The sequence below is a fragment of the Diaphorina citri genome, unplaced genomic scaffold (genome assembly GCF_000475195.1).
Source record: "Diaphorina citri unplaced genomic scaffold, Diaci psyllid genome assembly version 1.1 scaffold280, whole genome shotgun sequence".
Taxonomy (NCBI): Eukaryota; Metazoa; Arthropoda; class Insecta; order Hemiptera; family Psyllidae; genus Diaphorina; species Diaphorina citri.
The window spans coordinates 109,866-132,070 of NW_007377716.1; the positions used below are offsets into that span (position 1 = coordinate 109,866).

General features: G+C 39.1%; 1 protein-coding gene across 10 annotated transcripts in view; it reads left to right on the forward strand.

The window, feature by feature from the left end:
- The window catches only part of LOC113466498, a 30,512-nt gene extending 14,006 nt beyond the window's left edge, over positions 1 to 16,506 (forward strand). For 3 of the 10 annotated variants that reach the window (XR_003390879.1, XR_003390881.1, XR_003390880.1), the window contains 2 exons: positions 9,555 to 9,681; positions 16,348 to 16,434. Coding sequence is in view for 7 of the 10 variants with exons in the window: in XM_026821964.1 (XP_026677765.1) it covers positions 6,001 to 6,077; positions 13,659 to 13,812; positions 16,348 to 16,488 (372 nt within the window). In the remaining 3 variants the exon portion in view is untranslated. Of the gene's footprint in view, positions 1 to 5,139; positions 5,400 to 5,463; positions 5,554 to 5,907; positions 6,078 to 9,554; positions 9,682 to 13,658; positions 13,813 to 15,398; positions 15,541 to 16,347 lie in introns of those variants that run through there. The other 7 variants (XM_026821967.1, XM_026821964.1, XM_026821966.1 and 4 more) reach the window with 7 other exon arrangements.
- The last annotated feature ends 5,699 nt before the right edge of the window (positions 16,507 to 22,205 follow it).

A 22,205-nucleotide genomic window follows, 5' to 3' on the forward strand; every position in this document is an offset into this window, starting at 1 on the left:
CGGATAATGTTCGTTCTCGGAACGGCTGGCTTTCTTCTGTCCTATCTTCTTTCTCTCTTCGATTTCGGGACGGTGAGACGTCCACTGTTACAGTTCCCTCTATCGATTTTTTCTTCTTTTCTTTGAAAAGGTTTTTAGATGAAACTGTAAGGTCTAAGGTCTTGGTGAGTGTTTCACCACCATTGTAGCGCTGAAACAGCTACTACATTATACTCGTAATGTCTGGGTCGCAGCATGCCCATGATGGGCGAGAAGAGACACAATACTTCCCATTTAAGGTGCTGGGTCAACTCGAGAACACCAGAAACCAGCGTGGGAATGCGGCTTCGATTTTGAGTGCCCTTCCAGGACATGAAAACCTGGAAGGGGTGTATTATTTGTAATTTTCAATGTATTCTTAAATAAATACAGAGTATGACTAGATATTTTAGAAAGTAACCCGTTGAAATATTTGCAATCGAAAATTGAGTATGTACCTATAGTTTTTTTTGTCAATGGTGGGCATCGAACCCGGTACCTTCTTAAGCAGCGCGCAGACTGATCATACACTTCCAACACTTCAGACATTTCCGACAGATTTTGTATTTTGCTTCCTATGTTAAGTAATGGTAGTCCGCACACCTATCCGTATCAGACATTTCCAACACTTCCGACATACTACCATTACTTAACATAGGAAGCAGAATACAGGATTTGTCGGAAATGTCTGAAGTGTTGGAAGTGTATGATCAGTCTGCGCGCTGCTTAAAGGTTATTTAATTTTCCACTAGTGCTATCTATGTTAAACGTCATTTAAAATAGAAATGAGTTTGTACAACCTGAAAACGGCTAGACGACAAGAATCTACAATCGGCAAGCTGTTCCACAACAAACATCCTTTGTAAGTTCTTCTTCTTTTTTACTTTCCTTATCCTACAGGAAGGAAAGTAATGTAATCGGGTCAAATTTTCGATGGTCAGTTTTTAGTGCCAAAACACGTTTTAAGGTCCCTAGAGCCTAAAGCCTTAAGTTTCAGCCATTGGTCCGTGTGTGTGTGTCTGTCCGTCTGTAAACAAAATATCTCGAGAACGGTAAGAGCTAGAGACTTGAAATTTGGTATGTATCTTTCAAGTGTGACAAGGATGCGACACAAAACTTTTGGTTAACACCGGTACAACGGTTGGCGGCTTTTTGGCGGTTTTCGGTGTAATTTAACAATATCTCGGGAACGGTATGAGCTAGAGAATTGAAATTTGGTATGTAATTCACAAATGTGACAAGGATGCAACACAAAACGTTTGGTTGAAATAGGTGCTGCGGTTGGCGGTATTTTGACCGCTTTTGGACAGATTTCGACCGTTTTTCGGCGGTTTTCAGCTATACCGACTAAACTGTTAGAAATATGGTAAAAGTTAGGGTAAAAGAACACGCAATCACGCAAATAAGCATCATTCAATAGGATAAGGAAAGTCGTGTGATGTTCGCACCAGATTTTTTTTCCCCAAGAGGTTTGATAGAACTGATAGGAGAAAACCAGCCGTTCCGAAAACGAACCTTATCTGGGTAGGAATAAATCCGCCTCGGGCGGGAATCAAAGCTGCGACCTTTTAATGTGTGTCGACAGCCACACATAGTCGACCGGCCGTCGACCGTTGTCGACTGAACCGTCCACACTACCACCATAACATTGATCCACCTCGTCGATTGACGGCAGTCGACTATGTTTGGACACACCTTTATCGTCCCAAAATTAAAGAAATTAGGATAGGATAGGAGAAAGACAGCCATTTTCATCTTGAAACCATTGAGCATTCTTATTGAATTCTGTTGGGCTAGACCAAATCTCACTCCAGAAGTTTGTTATTTCGTTCACACTTGGATGTTCTTTGACTTCAATTTTACTCTTTCCCAACATTCTGTACAATTGCTTTTCATTTTCTTCAAACATTTTGTTTTGGAGATAGAAGGCATTTCTCTTGGTGTATCTTTTTATTCTTTGAGCATACAACTAGATTTTCTCTTTCAACACTTCTTTCATACGAGTTTTATCATCAAATGTCAAGATGTTGTATCAAATGTCAAGATGTTGTACAAGTGGCCACTGCTTGAATTTAGTTTGAAAATTTCCATTCAATCTTTGATATTTTCTCTCTTGTCTTAATTGAAAACCTTTTTTTTTGTCTCGTTCTTCCAATATTGAAAGCTCAAATCGATAGTCATTTATCTTTTTCTGGATTCGTATTTGCCAGGAAGGTGCTCGTTTTTTCTTGTGTTTTTACTTTCCTTATCCTATAGGAAGGAAAGTAATGTAATCGGGTCAAATTTTCGATGGTCAGTTTTTAGTGTCAAAACACGTTTTGAGGTCCCTAGAGCCTAAATCCAAAGTTTCAGCCATTGGTCCGTGTGTGTGTCTGTCTGTCCGTGTGTCTGTGTGTCTGTCTGTCTGTAAACAAAATATCTCGAGAACAGTAAGAGCTAGAGACTTGAAATTTGGTATGTAGCTGTCGTGTCTGTCTGTAAACAAAATATTTCGAGAACGGTAAGAGCTAGAGACTTGAAATTTGGCATGTATCTTTCAAATGTGACAAGGATGCGACACGAAACTTTTGGTTGAGATGGTTGCTGCGCTTGGCGGTATTTTGACCGCTTTTGGACAGATTTCGACCGTTTTTTGGCGGTTTTCAGCTATAGCGACAAATTGTACAAGATAGGGTAAAAGAACACTCAAATAAGCATCATTCAATAGGATAAGGAAAGTCGTGTGATGTTCACACCAGATTTGTCTTTCTTTTGATTGTTCGATATTCTCTCATCATTTTCAATAGTATCGACATATATAATGTAAGCAGATGTATAAATAATATTGTTGATATCAGTGATGTTTAGATCCGTTCCTTCATATTTTTCACACAACATTCGGTTCACATTATTTATTATTTTCTTGGCGTTGTTATTTTCAAGGATCTTGGGCATTCTTGGTCATTCTCTTCTGCTTTACTTCATCAAAATTCTTGGCTTTGTTATTTTCAAGGATCTTGGGCATTCTTGGTCATTCTCTTCTGCTTTACTTCATCAAAATTTCTTTCAAATCTTTCATGCAAACATACTTACTTGTGATTCATTATGATGAGGTATAGGACTGTCATCAACATTATCAATTTCATTAATGGGTTGATCAATACTTTCGTGGTCAGAATAGCCATCACAGTACACCAAGTCTCGAATATTGTTAATTTGCTCGGTTGACAGTTTCTTCATTTTGATGATGTGGCGTCTCTGGTTTGCTTAATGGGTTGATCAATATTTTCGTGGTCAGAATCGCCATCACAGTACACCAAGTCTCGAATATTGTTAATTTGCTCGGTTGACAGTTTCTTCATTTTGATGATGTGGCGTCTCTGGTTTGCTAATTTATTAGGGTCAATATTTAATCTGACGGTTGGATTTCGGCTTCTCCATACAGAATAGATATTCTTCTGTGATGCATTTCCGTTTTTCTCAGCAATGTAATAGCACTGTATGATCTCTTTAAGTTCTTCAAGAGTCCATCGCAATCTCTTATTCCCAGTAGCTATTGGTACGCACATGACTTTGAGAGATAACATCAGATATAGATAACGGATCAACAACATGGGAAATGTCACAAGGCTGCAAAGGTTGGCGACATTGTGGACTTGTAGGCTGGTCGTGGCAGGGCTGGTGACGGGACGCAGGCAAGTCGCGGCAAGGTAGGTGACAGGTCGGAAATTATTATTAGGAGGAATTTTTAATTGTGTTGAGCATAAATGCTTGTCACAAATGTCGTTCCCTGCTTAATGCACTACGCTAAATTTCATGACTTAACTAGGACTCTAGGCCACCTTATCAGCTTAGTCGTTCACATGTACCTCCATGGTGCCTATACAATCTATACATACATAAGAGTATGTTATAGGTTCTTTAGACTAGGGCAGGGGTTCCCAAACTTTTGAGTAACGAGGGACCACGAAGTTCTTTACTTCTTGTCTTTCTTCTTCCTCTTGAGCCAATATAACTTCAACCTAGAAGAATGATCTGCCTTCCTTTCCTGTGCTCATCTGCTGTTGGGCCTTGTAGTCAAGGTGGTTAGGGGTTTTAGTTTGTTGGTAGATTTGACAGCGTCTCTGAACTCATTTCTGTTCCAAATTACATTACTTTCCTTCCCATAGGATAAGGAAAGTAACAAGATCTTTAGTAATCTTAGCTTCCTCCAGATCCTCTTTTGACTTGGTTTGTCCATTTGGCATAGGGTGACTTTTTTGCCATTGCGTTAATCTTTTAGAATCCATACGTTCAATATGACCGTAGAATCTTGTATAGGTGGTTTATACAAGAAAAGAATCTTGTATAGGTAGTTCATAGGATAAGTAATTGATACCTGAAGTATTTTTAAGCGAATAATTAGTCAATTGCAAGCTCATAATTTGTTAACCGTCATTTCTAGACACTTTATTTGTACACCAATCGATTCCTCGTGAAAAGTTACAGAGGATAGACTCCTTGGTCATCTTAAATACTCGAATAGGGACTCAAATAACCATGTTGAAACATTTGGAGATATCACAGAGAGGAGAGAGGGAGCAGAGAGAACCTTCCAGTCTGAAATCAGAAGAGAGAATGAGCTCTGCTAAAAATCTAGGTCCGAAGAAACCTCCCCTTGACCCCCTACTACCAAAATCAAAGTAGGAGATCAGGGGAAAAGTAGGGGGTTTGAGGGGAGGTTTCTCCTACATTTTGACCATGTGTTTGGAGATTCCTCTGTGGTTAGTGCCGTTATTCAGATAGAAGTTTCAGTGTTTACACTATTCTAGGTATTTGCGGTTTGTTCGCGGTATCCACGGTTTGTTCGCGGTATCCGCGGTCTGTTCGCGGTATCCGCGGTCTGTTCGCGGTATCCGCGGTTTGTTCGCGGTATCCGCGGTTTGTTCGCGGTATCCGCGGTTTGTTCGCGGTATCCGCGGTTTTTTCGCGGTATCCGCGGTTTGTTCGCGGTTTACTCGCGGTATCCGCGGTCAGTTCGCAGTATCTGAGGTCTGTTCGCGGCATCCGCGGTCTATTTGCGGCTCCGATCTTCCTTCTCTCTTTGCTTTCGGGACGATGAGACCTTAGCAGTCAAGGTAGGTCCACACAAAGTCGATCGATGTCGACTGACACGTCCACACTGCCTCGACAACTTAGACTTTCCTCGTCGATCAGCGGCCGGTCGGCTATGTTTGGATACACTTTTACAGTTCCCTCTATCAAACCTCTAAATCTGCTTCGTGGATGGACCACTTATCCACCGACCATAGTTTAAGAACAGCTCGAGAATTTCAGTCAGTAGATCCACACTGATTTGGTCTTCAATGGTATTTCCGTATTTCAGTCGAATACCAGTTCTTGAGTAGGTACCATCACATGAGGTGATACCATCGAGTAATTTAAGTTACCTACGTGTTTTTTACTGATTTGTGTGACGTGACGCACTTTACTGTTAACTTTCGCTGCGTACTAGTTGTTTTCGTGTTTAGTTTTTAGGAAAATAAATAAATAAATTAATTAATAATAAGATTTTAGGTACTTTAGGTATCTAATATAATAGAAATAATTGGTAGGTACAGTTATAAGATTTTTTTTTTTTTTTTTTTTTACAAAAAGTTTGTGAAGAGGCTCTTCACCACAAAATAAGCTTAGACGCGTGAGTTTGAGTAGCGCGTTGTCGCTTGCAAAACCAAACCTTTGAAAATGATGGAGACCCTCTTTGGTATTAAAAAGTCTAAAGACGGTCTTTATCATTTTGATAGGCTTGGTTTTGCAGCTAACGTGCTACAAAAAGTTTTCGTCTACGCGTGCAATGTGAAACGGGTCTATAACAAATGGTTATTTAAACCGGATAACTTCTTCAATACTTATACCTATATCAGTTCCCTCTGCTATATAAAAATTTTCCCGAGTGCTATCCATTCTAAAGGTTATTTAATTTTTCACTAGTGCTATCTATGTTAAACGTCATTTAAAATAGAAATGAGTTTGTACAACCTGAAAACGGCTAGACGACAAGAATCTACAATCGGCAAGCTGTTCCACAACAAACATCCTTTGTAAGTTCTTCTTCTTTTTTTCCCCCAAAAGGTTTGATAGAACTGATAGGAGAAAACCAGCCGTTCCGAAAACGAACCTTACCTGGGTAGGAATAAATCCGACTCGGGCGGGAATCAAAGCTGCGACCTTTTAACGTGTGTCCACACATAGTCGACCGGCCGTCGATCGATGTTGACTGAACCGTCCACACTACCACCATAACATAGATCCACCTCGTCGATTGACGGTAGTCGACTATGTTTGGTCACAGCTTTATCGTCCCAAAATTAAAGAAATTAGGATAGGATAGGATAGGAGAAAGTCAGCCGTTTTCATCTTGAAACCATTGAGCATCCTTATTGAATTCTGTTGGGCTAGACCAAATCTCACTCCAGAAGTTTGTTATTTCGTTCACACTTGGATGTTCTTTGACTTCAATTTTACTCTTTCCCAACATTCTGTACAATTGCTTTTCATTTTCTTCAAACATTTTGTTTTGGAGATAGAAGGCATTTCTCTTGGTGTATCTTTTTATTCTTTGAGCATACAACTGGATTTTCTCTTTCAACACTTCTTTCATACGAGTTCTATCATCAAATGTCAAGATGTTGTATTTCCATTCAATCTTTGATATTTTCTCTCTTGTCTTAATTGAAAACCTTTTCTTCTTGTCTCGTTCTTCCAATATTGAAAGCTCAAATCGATAGTCATTTATCTTTTTCTGTCAGCTCCCATGGCGTAGTGGTCACTGCACTCGCCTTGCACGCGGGAGACCCGGGTTCGATTCCCGGCGGGGTCAAGAAATTTGTATCATGCAAATGATTGATCCCGTGACTGGCTGTTGCGGGGCCCACTCAGCCTCGTGAGGAAAATGAGTAGCTATGACATATAAATGCGCATAGCGACCGGTGCCAGCATGGTAAGTAAACATTGGATGTTAGGATTATTGAGTTATTGGGAAAAATCCTACAATGCTGCAGTGAGCACCAAAGTTGTGACATAACACAAAGAAATTGCATTTACAAATCCTCTGTATGGTAAACAATGTAATCAAGTAAACATGTCTGCTAAATTTTATTTAAAGCGGGCAAACTGATCAAAAGTTACGGTGAAACAAGGAGTTTCATTATAAATGCAAGAGGTTTGATAGAGGGAACTGTAACTGATAAGGTCTTATCGTCCCGAAATCGACGAAGAAGGAAGACAGGATAGGAGAAAGTCGGCCATTCCGAGAGCGAACATTATTCAATCAATGTGATTTCTCAATTTTCTCGCTCTCGAATTTTCGACCCATTATTCGTTCAGGATAAAATCTGCCTTGGGTAGGAATCGAACCCGCGGCCTAGCGCTTACAAGACAGTCGCGTTACCAAAGTAACTAGGCTGGCGACTAGAAATAAAAACAAGCTTTTGGTCAGACCCAAACAGAAATCGACTTTCCATTTTTCGAATAAGCTGAATTTATTATTGTTATTTTTATTTCGTTTCAGAGGAACGAGTATTCGGAAAGCATAGGTTGTCAAATTATCTTCCTCAATAATATTATTATTATTATTATTATTATTATTATTATTATTAACTTATAATATGACCTTCATGAAGATTGAAAATTTTACCCATATTCTTTTACACCCAGCTCCATACGATGCGATATACGAGTACTTAGGTGAGTCCATGAGAGCCGAGGCCCACATTAAAGTCACATCAAACTCTTCTCTCTTTTTCGCTAATATCGTCGCTGCACGTCAGAGTGCATCGGGTATTTGTCTATTAAGGAAAGGAATTTTAATTGTGTTGAGCATAAATGCTTGTCACAAATGTCGTTCCCTGCTTAATGCACTACGCTAAATTTCATGACTTAACTAGGACTCGAACCACCAACCTCCAGATCCGAAGTCCACGGCGCTAACCACTACACCACTGAGGTTAATAAACAAAATTTCCTACTGTTTTCACTATTACTTGACATGTTTACTCAGTACCGGTTCGGAGTTAGAATTAAAATTCAGCAAGATCCAACGATAAACAAGTTCGGCTCTTATGGGCGAGGATGATAGGGTTAGGAGGTATCCAACCCCAATTAGTAGGTACACGTAAGAACTTTCCAACTCTAAACACCATACGAGAACATAGCTATTTAGGTATTTAGCTATTTAGTTCGGTAGTAATAAATAGGTACCTAACTCCAAGTTTGGAAAATGTTCTGCTATTCGTCTCTCCAGTTTTCTAATAGCGAAAAACACAGCGATTCCAACCTTCAGATAAACATGTCAAGTCAGAACTACTTCACATGTAGGTACTTCATTCTTCCTCTGCAAGCACTCTTCTTATAATTCCAGTTGTTGAGATGATGACTGATTTTTGGCATTTCTTTAGGACATTTCTGGCGTTCTTTATCTTGAGTTTTTCCAGATCACTGAGCGTGTTTTTGTGTACAAGCCCATTGGTTGTAATGATGTAATGTGGTTGTAATGACTATTGGGATTATGAACACATTATTGGTATTATAGATGTTTTTAAACTGACGCTTAAGATCTTCATATTTGGCTATCTTTTTTGAATAAGCTTTGTTGATATTGTCATCCAGTGGTATTGTTATGTCAATGATGCTGATAGAATTAGTTGATTATTTTTATTATTTCCTATCTGTTTTTCCCCACAATTCCGTGTGTAGGTATAATTTCAATGTTATAATTCCAGTGACCTTCACAATGCTAAGTAGGTACCTCGTGGAAAAAATATTTTGATAAAAAACAAGCTGGGTCCGTCCCTCCGGAATTTTTTAGCCCGTAGTTTATTCGATCGTGATTAAAGAAATACCTATGTACCTACCTAATTTGTTTAATATTCAGACCTCGTGGAAAAAACATTTTGATAAAAAAACAAGCTGGGCCCGTCCCTCCGGAATTTTTTAGCCCGTAGTTTATTCGATCGTGATTAAAGAAATACCTATGTACCTACCTAATTTGTTTAATATTCAGCGTTGGATTTCTGCTTCTCCATACAGAATAGATATCTTTCTGTGATGCATTTCCGTTTTTCTCAGCAATGTAATAGCACTGTATGATCTCTTTCTGTTCTTCAAGAGTCCATCGCATTTTCTTATTCCCAGTAGCTACTGGTGTTTCACGCACATGACTTTGAGAGATAACATCAGATATAGATAACGGATCAACAACATGGGAAATGTCACAAGGCTGCAAAGGTGCTAACTAGGCTGGCTCCTCCATATGAAATACATAGGAAAAGCGGTTTCTTTGACGAATTTTGCCTTTATATCATAGTTTAGCCAGTGTTTCTTCATTTTTGACCAACTATTGTTTTCTAAAACAATAAAATATTGAATTTAATGTGATGAATCACCGACATCATATCCCCTGGACCAAACTCCAAAGAGGGGTTTTTTCATGTGATAATATGCGATATTTTTGCGTCTGAAATGCCCTTTACTCATAGAGGTAAAATTATCTAACCAGCCGACTTCTCTCTGTGTTTCAGAATTGAAAACCTCCATCAGAACAACAACAATCATCTTCCAATCAAAAGTCACAACGCAGGCGACACAATGGGAGACCACGGCGACAACCACGCGACGGAGACCGCGACAGAAGCTACCATAGTAGAGGTAATAATAATGAGAATGGTTTATTTTAACGTAACTATAAAAATATCTTCCTTTTGTTCCTATACAGGGTGTCCCGCGAACGACTGTACAACGCTTGAGGGTTGATGCAGGACCTAAAGGGCTACCAGAAAAAGCTATCTGGACAGTCCCGGGCGGGAATCGAACCCGCGGCCTAGCGCTTACAAGGCAGACGTACTACCAACTAATAACTAAGCTATAAAAACCCTCTCTCAAATACAACCAGAGGCTTGAGAAAAAGATTTTTTTGTATCTCTTTAAAAACTACCATTTTTTCAATTCGATTTTTCTTGCGCTTACAAAAGATTTTTTTTTTACAAAAAGTTTGTGAAGAGGCTCTTCACCACAAAATGAGGCTGCAAGCTTAGACGCGTGACTTTGAGTAGGGCGTTGTTGCCTGCAAAACCAAACCTTTGAAAATGATGGAGACCCTCTTTGGTATTAAAAAGTCTAAAGACGGTCTTTATCATTTTGATAGGTTTGGTTTTGCAGCCAACGTGCTACAAAAAGTTTGCGTCTACGCGTGCAATGTGAAACGGGTCTATAACAAATGGTTTTTTGAATCGGATAACTTCTTCAATACTTACCTATATCAGTTCCCTCTGCTATATAAAAATTTTCACGAGTGCTATCCATTCTAAAGCAGCGCGCAGACTGATCATACACTTCCAACACTTCAGACATTTCCGACAGATTTTGTATTTTGCTTCCTATGTTAAGTAATCAGACAGACAGACAGACAGACAACGAAGCGAATAAGCGAATACAATAGCCCGTCCACTATACCTTTTGTTATTAGGTACTATCGTAATAATAAAGTAATACGAGTCTGACGGACCATTAGTACCACTGAATTAGGACCTAAGTCTGTCAGACCGGCGGGTCGGAACTTGTGTGGCGGGAAAAGCCAGGTCGCTGAGACGGTCAGACTCATACGGTCTGACAGACTCATAGGGTCTGACAGACCTAGGCCACACATTTTCCGATGGTCTGAATTCATTCAGCCAATTCAAATCTCTACATGCCGGACCCTGTCTATACAGGTCCAATGTCCATTTGTGTAAAGCTAGGAAGTGCTTGTATAGAAAGTTGTACCAGTATTCATATGAAATGTTACACAGCTCTATCCATAAATTTATGCCACTATATGCTATACAGCATTATATTTATGTATGTGTAGTATACGTAGCTACATATTAGTAGGCACTTAACCTACTGCATGGTCGTCATAAGAGAGGACTGTCCAACAAGAATCGGGGTTAGCATGGCCCGCATTTGGCCCGCGATAATGATATAACGTTGTGGCGCTCACAACAACACTCAACACAAATATAATCTTACATAGAAAACGCAGGTTCTCGTTTCTCCACAATTTCCATCTCTGAAGTATAAATAACACTTCCAAATTCCTGGCCAGCACCTGAGAGCTATGTCTAACTGATGAGTTCCAATAAGAACGAAACGCGTGCGGCTGCTCTCAGGTGTTGGCCAAAACGTTAATAACAGTGCTTATTTAGGCCCGTTGCAAATTGGAAGCGTTCTCACGCTTCCAATTTGCACGTGGTCGCCAGCAAAACCAAACCTATGAAAATGATAGACCATCGCAGAAAAAAATACTCAGCTCAATTTCAAGTTTACCCAGTCCTTCACTTGAATTCCCATCTGGTATTCCGAATCTACCAAGGTATGCTGATAGTGGGAACTAATAGGTTAGGCACATATTATGTTGTTGATGGTATCTACCAACATATGAATGATCGGTAGGTATATAAATATATCACTATGGAAGTTTCTGGTTGTATCTACGTAAGAAAACATAGCTGCATTATACCTACGACCGCTTGTATATATCTTAATTTCTAACAGAAATGCAGCCGCGTGTGGTGAGATTTTCAAAAGGGGAAGCTATAAACCCATATACAGTGCCGATCTGCTGGTGGTCTATGGTCGGCATATATCACTATTGATGACTGGTGTATGGAAGTTTCTGGTTGTATCTACGTAAGAAAACATAGCTGCATTATACCTACGACCGCTTGTATATATCTTAATTTCTAACAGAAATGCAGCCGCGTGTGGTGAGATTTTCAAAAGGGGAAGCTATAAACCCATATATTATACAGTGCCGATCTGCTGGTGGTCTATTGTCGGCATACCTACATCAAGTCATCAATGTATTGATGACTGGTGTATGGAAGTTTCTGGTTGTATCTACGTAAGAAAACATAGCTGCATTATACCTACGACCGCTTGTATATATCTTAATTTCTAACAGAAATGCAGCCGCGTGTGGTGAGATTTTCAAAAGGGGAAGCTATAAACCCATATATTATACAGTGCCGATCTGCTGGTGGTCTATTGTCGGCATACCTACATCAAGTCATCAATGTATTGATGACTGGTGTATGGAAGTTTCTGGTTGTATCTACGTAAGAAAACATAGCTGCATTATACCTACGACCGCTTGTATATATCTTAATTTCTAACAGAAATGCAGCCGCGTGTGGTGAGATTTTCAAAAGGGGAAGCTATAAACCCATATATTATACAGTGCCGATCTGCTGGTGGTCTATTGTCGGCATACCTACATCAAGTCATCAATGTATTGATGACTGGTGTATGGAAGTTTCTGGTTGTATCTACGTAAGAAAACATAGCTGCATTATACCTACGACCGCTTGTATATATCTTAATTTCTAACAGAAATGCAGCCGCGTGTGGTGAGATTTTCAAAAGGGGAAGCTATAAACCCATATATTATACAGTGCCGATCTGCTGGTGGTCTATTGTCGGCATACCTACATCAAGTCATCAATGTATTGATGACTGGTGTATGGAAGTTTCTGGTTGTATCTACGTAAGAAAACATAGCTGCATTATACCTACGACCGCTTGTATATATCTTAATTTCTAACAGAAATGCAGCCGCGTGTGGTGAGATTTTCAAAAGGGGAAGCTATAAACCCATATATTATACAGTGCCGATCTGCTGGTGGTCTATTGTCGGCATACCTACATCAAGTCATCAATGTATTGATGACTGGTGTATGGAAGTTTCTGGTTGTATCTACGTAAGAAAACATAGCTGCATTATACCTACGACCGCTTGTATATATCTTAATTTCTAACAGAAATGCAGCCGCGTGTGGTGAGATTTTCAAAAGGGGAAGCTATAAACCCATATATTATACAGTGCCGATCTGCTGGTGGTCTATTGTCGGCATACCTACATCAAGTCATCAATGTATCAACTTTGATCGTCGATTACTTTTTTCCTGTATGTCCTACGGATCTGAAACTCCATTTTATCCTCAAACATATTGTTGTGCACAGATGTGTTAATTTTTATTGGTTTAGGCCCAATGGGTCGTTCAAAAACCCCATTCATACCTCGTTGTTCAACAGATAGGTACATTTGTACCTCCATATGATTTTTTTTTTAAGAGGTTTGACAGAGGGAACTGTAACTGCTATGGTCTTATCGTCCCGAAATTGAAGAGAGAAGGAAGACAGGATCTACTTTGATCGTCGATTACTTTTTTCCTGTATGTCCTACGGATCTGAAACCTGAAACTCCATTTCATCCTCAAGCATATTGTTGTGCACAGATGTGTTAATTTTTATTGGTGTAGGCCCAATGGGTCGTTCAAAAACCCCATTCATACCTCGTTGTTCAACAGATAGGCACATTTGTACCTCCACATGAAATACATAGGAAATGCGGTTTCTGATTTTGCCTTTATTTCATAGTTTAGCCAATGTTTCTTCATTTATGACCAACTATTGTTTTCTAGAACAATAAAACATTGAATTTAGGGTAATGAATCACCGAATCCCATTGACCAAACTCCAAAGAGGGGTTTTTTTTATGTGATAATATGCCGTTTTTTTGCGTCTGAAATGCCCTTTACTCATAGAGGTAAAATTATCTAACTAGCCGACTTCTCTCTATGTTTCAGAATTGAAAACCTCCATCAGAACAACAACAACAACAATCATCTTCCAATCAAAAGTCACAACGCAGGCGACACAATGGGAGACCACGGCGACAGCCAGACGGTGAGTGGCGACAACCACGCGACGGAGACCGCGACAGAAGCTACCATAGTAGAGGTAATAATAATGAGAATGGTTTATTTTAACGTAACTATAATAGTTCCCTCTGTCAAACCTCTTTAAAAAAAAAAAGACATTCTGGAAAGAACCTGGACTTTAAGCCTTGAAATTAGAGCTAGATATAAGTAACTATATTGAAAAAGTACCAAAGTAAGACAAGCATTAGGAAAAGAAGAAGAAGAAGAAGAAGAAGAAGAAGAAGAAGAAGAAGAAGAAGAAGAAGAAAAAAACAAGCACGAGTTTTTTTTTTCTGACCATCATATTGTACCCATGCTAATGGCTCATTGATAAATCAGCCACGTATGGAAAATGGAAATAGAACTAGGTAGGTATGTAGTTTTATAGTTTAATGAATGTATCAGATTTTACATAAATTGTATCATATTTCACGTGTGTAAATTGTATTATGTTATTATGATAATTATTTTACAACATAATTGAAAAAAATTGAAACACGGGCTTTAATTGAAAAAAAAAACCTAGGTACTCGTTCCCATGTTTTTTTTTTTTTTTTTTTTTTTTTTTTTTTTTTATAAGGGTTTTTTTTGACAGAGGGGGTTTTATTTCTAACCTTTTTATTTTTTTTTTTTTTTTTTTTTAAGAGGTTTGGTTTGACAGAGGAGGTCTTACTGCTAAGCTCTGTAACTTACTGCCAAGGTCTTATCGTCCCGAAAGCAAAGAGAGCTAGAAGGAAGACAGGATAGGAACATTAGGTATCTTTTCAGGATAAAATCCGCCCCGGACGGGAATCCAAACCGCGGCTTAGCGTCTACAAGATATCCTCCAAACTAACTAGACTGGCGTTAATAGATCAGTTGCGCTTACTTGGGTGATGTTTCAAAGTCATAGAGCGAGAAAAATGAGGACCAACGGAATTTTTCTTTTTCTTCTACGACTTCTAGATACCGATATAAATCGATTAAAAAAATACCGGTAAATCGTGAACTTTGACGTCACGGCATAAGCTCCCGTACACGATGACGTCACATCAAATGTCCCGAGAATGTGATTGTGCGCATACGTTGCTGCGCAGTTCTTTCTGCTCCTCCGCTAGTGCGCTTGCATAGTGGCGCTACCTCACGGACGAAAAAAACAACTGCGTAAAGTCTGACGTCACACATATTTGAACTCTTTCATTAGATCGGAAAATGAAATTTGAATTTTCGACCTTTCACAGTTACTTTTTCGGAGTTTTGACCTCAGATTTGGATTTTTCCCAACTTTTTACATATTATGAATCGACCATTTATTTATAATTTTACCCATTTGCAACTGCTCCATTACTTTCCTTATCCTATAGGAAGGAAGGTAGGTAATGTACTAGAATAGAATAGAATAGAATATACCTTGTTTATCCTGCCAGAATGAGACTGAAAAGTCCCTTTACTCCCGCAGTCTAAAACAAGGTCTTATTTATTTTCAAAGGTAGGGTTTACAAATATGCAAAGAAGAGTATAAATATAAACCTTGTTTAAATTTAAAAAAAGTAGGTACTAATGTATTTTTAAAACATAAAAGTACACGATGCTACAATAACGATGAAAAGTTAAAAGTACAATAATGAATTTTCGTTCCATTTTCAGAATTCGGTGGAAAAACCAAAAGAGAACCACACCGCTCCCGCAGAACCAAAGTCAGACAAACCAGAAGGACGACAAGGTAAGCAAATCCTTTTCTCCTACATGTGTCCGTGCCATAACATGTCCAATTTTCCGTCTTAGAGTTCCGTCCCTCACACAATCAAATGTCTTCTGACAGTTTCATTTGTCCATACACGGTGGGTTTTGAGTCAGCTATGTGTGATACATTCCTAGGATGTATCATGCCCATGAATAACTCACCGGGTATGGAGTTGATATTCAAAGGTGACTTGGAAAAGTTCATACTGGATAAATAATCACGCAACTTATTGCAGTCAGAAAAATTAATGTTCTATCACCTGGGCCGCATTTAGGGGGAGGGGGGGGCGGTCCCCCCCTCGAATTTTATGTCCACCTCCGTGGACGAGTGGTCAACTGACTCCCGGAGGTGCTGGGTTCGAATCCTGGCCAGGGCGTAAATTTCCTAACTTTTCCGTTCTTGGATAGGCTTGGATGTAAAAGACACTGACTAAACGGTTAGAGATATTGTTAATGTTACAACAGAACACCCAAATAAGCACCATTCAATATGATAAGGAAAGTCGTGTGATGTTCACACCAGATCATTATTATTATTATTATTATTATTATTATTATTATTATTATTATTATTGGAAAATAAAAATTGAATTTTCGACCTTTCACAGTTATTTTTTTCGGAGTTTTGACCTCAGATTTGGAGTTTTCCCAACTTTTTACATATTAATATTATGAATCCACCATTTATTTATAATTTTTACCCATTTGCAACTGCTCCATTACTTTCCTTCCTATAGGATAAGGAAAGTAGGTAATGTACTAATGTATTTTTAAAACATAAAAGTACACCATGGTAGGTAGAATAACGATGAAAAGTTCAAAGTACAATAACGAATTTTCTTTCCATTTTCAGAATTCGATGGAGAAACCAAAAGAGAACCACACCGCTCCCGCAGAACCAAAGTCAGACAAACCAGAAGGACGACAAGGTAAGCAAATCCTTTTCTCCTGTGTCTGTGGTCTGTGCCATAACATGTCCAATTTTCCGTCTTAGGGTTCCGTCCCTCATCACTTGGGCCGGATTTAGGGGGAGGGGGGGGGGGCGGGCCCCCCCCCCCCCCCCCCCCCCTTCCCCCCCCCCGGCCCGACTAGGTACATGGTACATACTTTGTAGGGAGGTATCCTAAATCATAACTACTTGTACCAACGCAAAGTACCTAATAGTTATTGTACAAGTATCTACCTACCTTGCAATTTACAATGTTTGATTAGAGTAGGTACAATGATAAATAACTACCTAAGTAGTTATGATTTAGGATACCCAAAGTACCTATATTTCATAGCTCAGGATGCAACTCATTATATGTTAGGTACTTCGACCTTGCAGGTACCTACTTAAAATAGGGTTGACAGAGGAAACTGTAACTGCTAAGGTCTTATCGTCCCGGAATCGAAGAGAGAAGGAAGACAGGATAGGAGAAAGCCAGCCGTTCCGAGAACAAATAAGTATTATCCCATCAGGATAAAATCCGCCCCGGGCGGGAATCAAACCCGCGACTTAGCGCCTAGCGCTTACAAGGCAGACGCGCTACCAACCAAGCTAACTAGGCTGGCACCTATTATACCTTACCCACGAATGTATTTTAACATTATCATAGCTGGGAAAACCTGTCATAAAATATAAACCACCTGTTTTGTCATGGGTGAATAAAAAGTTAATCAATGTCGGAAATTCGACGGTTTTTGATACTGCTTTGAGCTGTCATAAGGTGCCATAAGTTTTCCTCAAAATAGATTTTAGCTATGGGAAACTCACATGGGAAAACCACATCCATATATTAAAATTTAATTTGGTGGATGAATAGGATTTAACAAAACACTGAAAATTTAGATCCGTCATAAGGAAGGAGCCATAAGTTTTCCTCAAAATAGATTTTAACTTCTATGGGAAACTCATATGGGAAAACCACATCCATGAATTGAATTTTAAGTTTTATTATTATTATTATTATTATTATTATTATTATTATTATTATTATTATTTTTATTATTATTATTTTGCGTACCAACTACCTAGGTACGTAAAAAAAAGTGAAAAATACATCTTTATTTATACATAAAAAAATTGAACAAATTAAATTTAGTCAGACCAAGTTGGTCTACTCCCTGTTTAAAGTCCCCAGCCAGACTAAGCTGGTCTACTCCCTGTTTAAAGTCCCCAGCCAGACTAAGCTGGTATATTCTATTCTATTCTATTCTATTCTATTCTATTCTAAATTACTTTCGCATTACTTCAAGGCACATTCTTTTATATCCATGCATATTGCCTATCCAAGAATGAAGTCTGAGAAATCAGTATATTTTCGTACTCGTATTGTTTTTGTATCCGGCATCGGTTATTCAGCTGTCATTGGTGTTTACATAGTTATTGTACTATTACATAGTTATTATACATAGTTATTGTACCTACTATTGAATGGTACAAAAGACTGACGGTTTTTCCCTCGGAACTCCGTTCTGGGAACGATTTGCCACTGAGCCTTGAATTGAAAGTTATAATTGAATAGGTATATGAACAAAGTAAGACATTCTGGAAAGAACTTGGACTTTAAGCCTTGAAATTAGAGCTAGATATAAGTAACTATATTGAAAAAGTACCAAAGTAAGACAAGCATTAGGAAAAGAAGAAGAAAAAAACAAGCATCACGAGTTTTTTTTTCTGACCATCATATTGTACCCATGCTAATGGCTCATTGATAAATCAGCCACTTGTGGAAAATGGAAATAGAACTAGGTAGATATGTAGTTTTATAGTTTAATGAATGTATCAGATTTTACATGAATTGTATCATATTTCACGTGTGTAAATTGTATTATGTTATTATGATAATTATTTTACAACATAATATGTTAACGGGCTTTAATTGAAAAAAAAACCTACTCGTTCCCATGTTTTTTTTTTTTTTTTTTTTTTTTTTTTTTTTTAGAGGTTTTACCATTAAATAAGTATTATTAGTGCTTTATTTTATTTATATTTTCAACAGAAGGTACAATATTAGGTACAATAGTGATAAATACAATAATATCAGTAAGGGAGTGCCTACCTAGATATAGTTACTTAATTATTCTATTCTATTCCTCAGTTATCCCATGCACCCGCCCAAGGTGAAATTTATCACTCGAATATTTCACCCCAATGTATCGAGCTTCGTGTTTAGATAAGATTATGTTATGTTCTTACTCATTCGATGAGTCAATTCCATAGTCCCATACACAATCGACATGATTGTGTTTGCAGTGAAAATATGCATGAGTCATTATTGTGTACTTTAAACCAGCGGCATTCAACTTTCTTGAGCTACGACCCCCTTTAAGACCCCCCGCCCCACAAAAAAATCAAGTTTTTTTTTAAATTGAAGGAAGGTAAAGGAGACCAAAACCAAATGTCAGCCCAAAGCAATCACTCTAGTTAGGGCTGATTGAGAGGCTGACGAAAAACGCCAACCCCGTCTGAACACAGGAAAAGGCGAAGAAGAAGAAGAAGAAGAAGAAGAAGAAGAAGAAGAAGAAGAAGAAGAAGAAGAAGAAAATCGAATAAGTGGAAATTTGTCTCAGCAAGATCATTTTGAAAGTAGATCTTCTTCAGCCGCGACTCCTCTGGGTCTCGGGACCCCCAGTTTGAGAACCGATGCCTTAAACACTTGGCTTTGAATTTATCAAATTGTCAATAATAAATTCTCTCCTGGTTGGATTTGAATTTATCGAATTATTATCAATGCAGCCCCTACCTCCTACCTTCCTATCAGCTGACTTTGGCTCGTAAAATTTACCACAGTGGATTAAATGATTGATTAAGAAACAACCAAACAACATTTGTGATAAAACTCAAATGTGTTACGCAATAATCCTCGGGACCTATACTTCTTCGGGGTCCCTTCCGGGAAGCGGAAGCCCCTCCCCCCCCTTATCCTCTAGTTCCATGTGTCCTCAATAGTTCCATGGTTATAAGTGTGGAACAGAAAAAAAAAAAGAAAAAAATGAAAAAATCATCAATACATCAATATACCCTGCCTCCCGCCTCGGTGGCATAGTCGTCAAGACGCTCGCCTGGTAAACAGGAGGGCGTGGGTTCGATCCCAGCGGAAGCGTGGCATTTGATCCTCATTTATTTGAGACTTTGACCTCATAATAATGGAGGTCAAATGGTTAGGTGGTAGAGAAGGCCTCCGGCGTTAAACTCGTCTAGTGTGCCTTCCCCATCCCTTTATTTCTCTTTCCCAAGTCAGCTCCCGTGGCGTAGTGGTCACTGCGCTCGCCTTGCACGCGGGAGACCCGGGTTCGATTCCCGGCGGAGTCAAGAAATTTATATCATGCAAATGATTGATTCCGTGACTGGCTGTTGCGGGGCCCACTCAGCCTCGTGAGGAAAATGAGTAGCTATAAACCGCTCAGGTGACTCTTCATTGAGAGAGTAGTGAAAGTTAACTCGAGTGCATTAACACAGAACTGTAACTGTACCGGGTCGGACAGGTCTGCAAGTTTTGAGTCAAGTTAGGACAAATACCAGGTCCAATACTCGTTGGTCTGAAAGTTGAGTCAAGTTAGGACAAATACCAGGTCCAATACTCGTTGGTCTGAAAGTTGAGTTTACCTACATCAAAACAGAAAGATTATTTGATTTTGCCTGCCAGCCTAGTGAGCTTAGTTGGTAGTGCGTCTGCCTTGTAAGCGCTAGGCCGCCCAAATTACTAAACTTTTTAGCTAAATCTCCTTTAGGGATGAGCTTTTTTTTATTAATCACTAAATTACTTTCGCATTACTTCAAGGCACATTTTCCTTCCACGTCTTCAAAATATCCATGCATATTGCCTATCCAAGAACGAAATCTGAGCGACTAAATCAGTATTTTCGTACTCGTATCGTTTTCGTATCCGGCATCGGTTATTCAGCTGTCATTGGTGTTTACATATATAGTTATTGTACTATTACATAGTTATTATACATAGTTATTGTACCTACTATTGAATGGTACAAAAGACTGACGGGTTTTCCCTCGGAACTCCGTTGTGGGAACGACTTGCCACTAAGCCTTGAATTGAAAGTTATAACTGAATAGGTATATGAACAAAGTCAGCCTAGTTAGCTTAGTTGGTAGTGCGTCTGCCTTGTAAGCGCTAGGCCGCGGGTTCGATTCCCGCCTGGGCCGGATTTTATCCTGATGGGATAATCCGTTCTCGGAACGGCTGGCTTTCTCCTATCCCATCTTCCTTCTCACTTCAATTTCGGGACGATAAGACCATAGCAGTTACAGTTCCCTCTGTCAAACCTCTTTAAAAAAAAAAGACTGTACCTTAATACTGCTTTCGCATTACTTCAAGGAAAAACTTATCTAGGCTGGCTCAACCAAAGTTTTCAAGTTTCCTTCATTTTGGGTTGATGACTCATTGCTGTCACATTGATCTGGAGGAACTATACCTATTACCTATGTACTGAAGTACCTACCTAACTATTTTCATGATGACGAAAATTTGTCAAGGTTCCATCAGCATAATCATCATTGTTGTCGCTTATTACCTCATTATTACTATTGTAGTCACCGACCCGGGTTCGATTCCCGGCAATCCATTAAATTTTGGAGACCTTGGTTTATTGTTTACACAAGATTTGAATAGCCAGCCATGCTAGCTTGGTTGGTCGTGCGCTTGCCTTGTAAGCGTAAGCGCAGGTTTGGTTCCCGCCCGGGGCGGATTTTATCCTGAACGAATAAGGTTCGTTCTCGGAGCGGCTGGCTTTCTCCTATCCCGTCTGCCTTCTCTCTTCGATTTTGGAACGGTAGGGCAAACAGCCCTAAAGGATGGGTTAAGCTTCTACGATCCAGGGTGTTGGAATGCTTTATTGAAGTGTCGAGCTATGTAAAGTTTCATATTAGAGTTTCGGAACCCAGTCACTCGATTGGGCTTCCGGCTAATTTTTCATTCGTGTTTAGATAAGATTATGTTATATGTTCTTACTCATTCAATGAGTCAATTCCATAGTCCCGTACACAATCGACATGATTGTGTTTGCAGTAAAAATATGCATGAGTCATTATATTGTGTACTTTAAACCAGCGGCATTCAACTTTTTTGAGCTACGAGCCCCCTTAAGACCCCCCGCCCCACAAAAAAATCAAGTTGTTTTTTTAAATTGAAGGAAGGTAAAGGAGACCAAAATCAAATGTCAGCCCAAAGCAATCACTCTAGTTAGGGCTGATTAAGAGGCTGACGCTGACGAAAAACGCCAACCCCGTCTGAACACAGGAAAAGGCGAAGAAGAAGAAGAAGAAGAAGAAGAAGAAGAAGAAGAAGAAGAAGAAGAAGAAAAAAATCGAATAATTGGAAATTTGGCTCAGCAAGATCATTTTGAAAGTAGATCTTCTTCAGCCGCGACTCCTCTGGGTTTCGGGACCCCCAGTTTGAGAATCGATGCTCTTAAACACTCGGATTTGAATTATTTATCAAATTGTCAATAATAAATTCACTCCTGCTTGGATTTGAATTTATCGGATTATTATCAATGCAGCCCCTACATCCTACCTTCCTATCAGCTGACTTTGGCTCGTAAAATTTACCACAGTGGATTAAATGATTCATTAAGAAACAACCAAACAACAATATTGTGATAAAACTCGAGAATTTTTCAAATGTGTTACGCAATAATCCTCGGGACCTATACTTCTTCGGGGTCCCTTCCGGGAAGCGGAAGCCCCCCCGAAGGAACGTTAGGTATCCG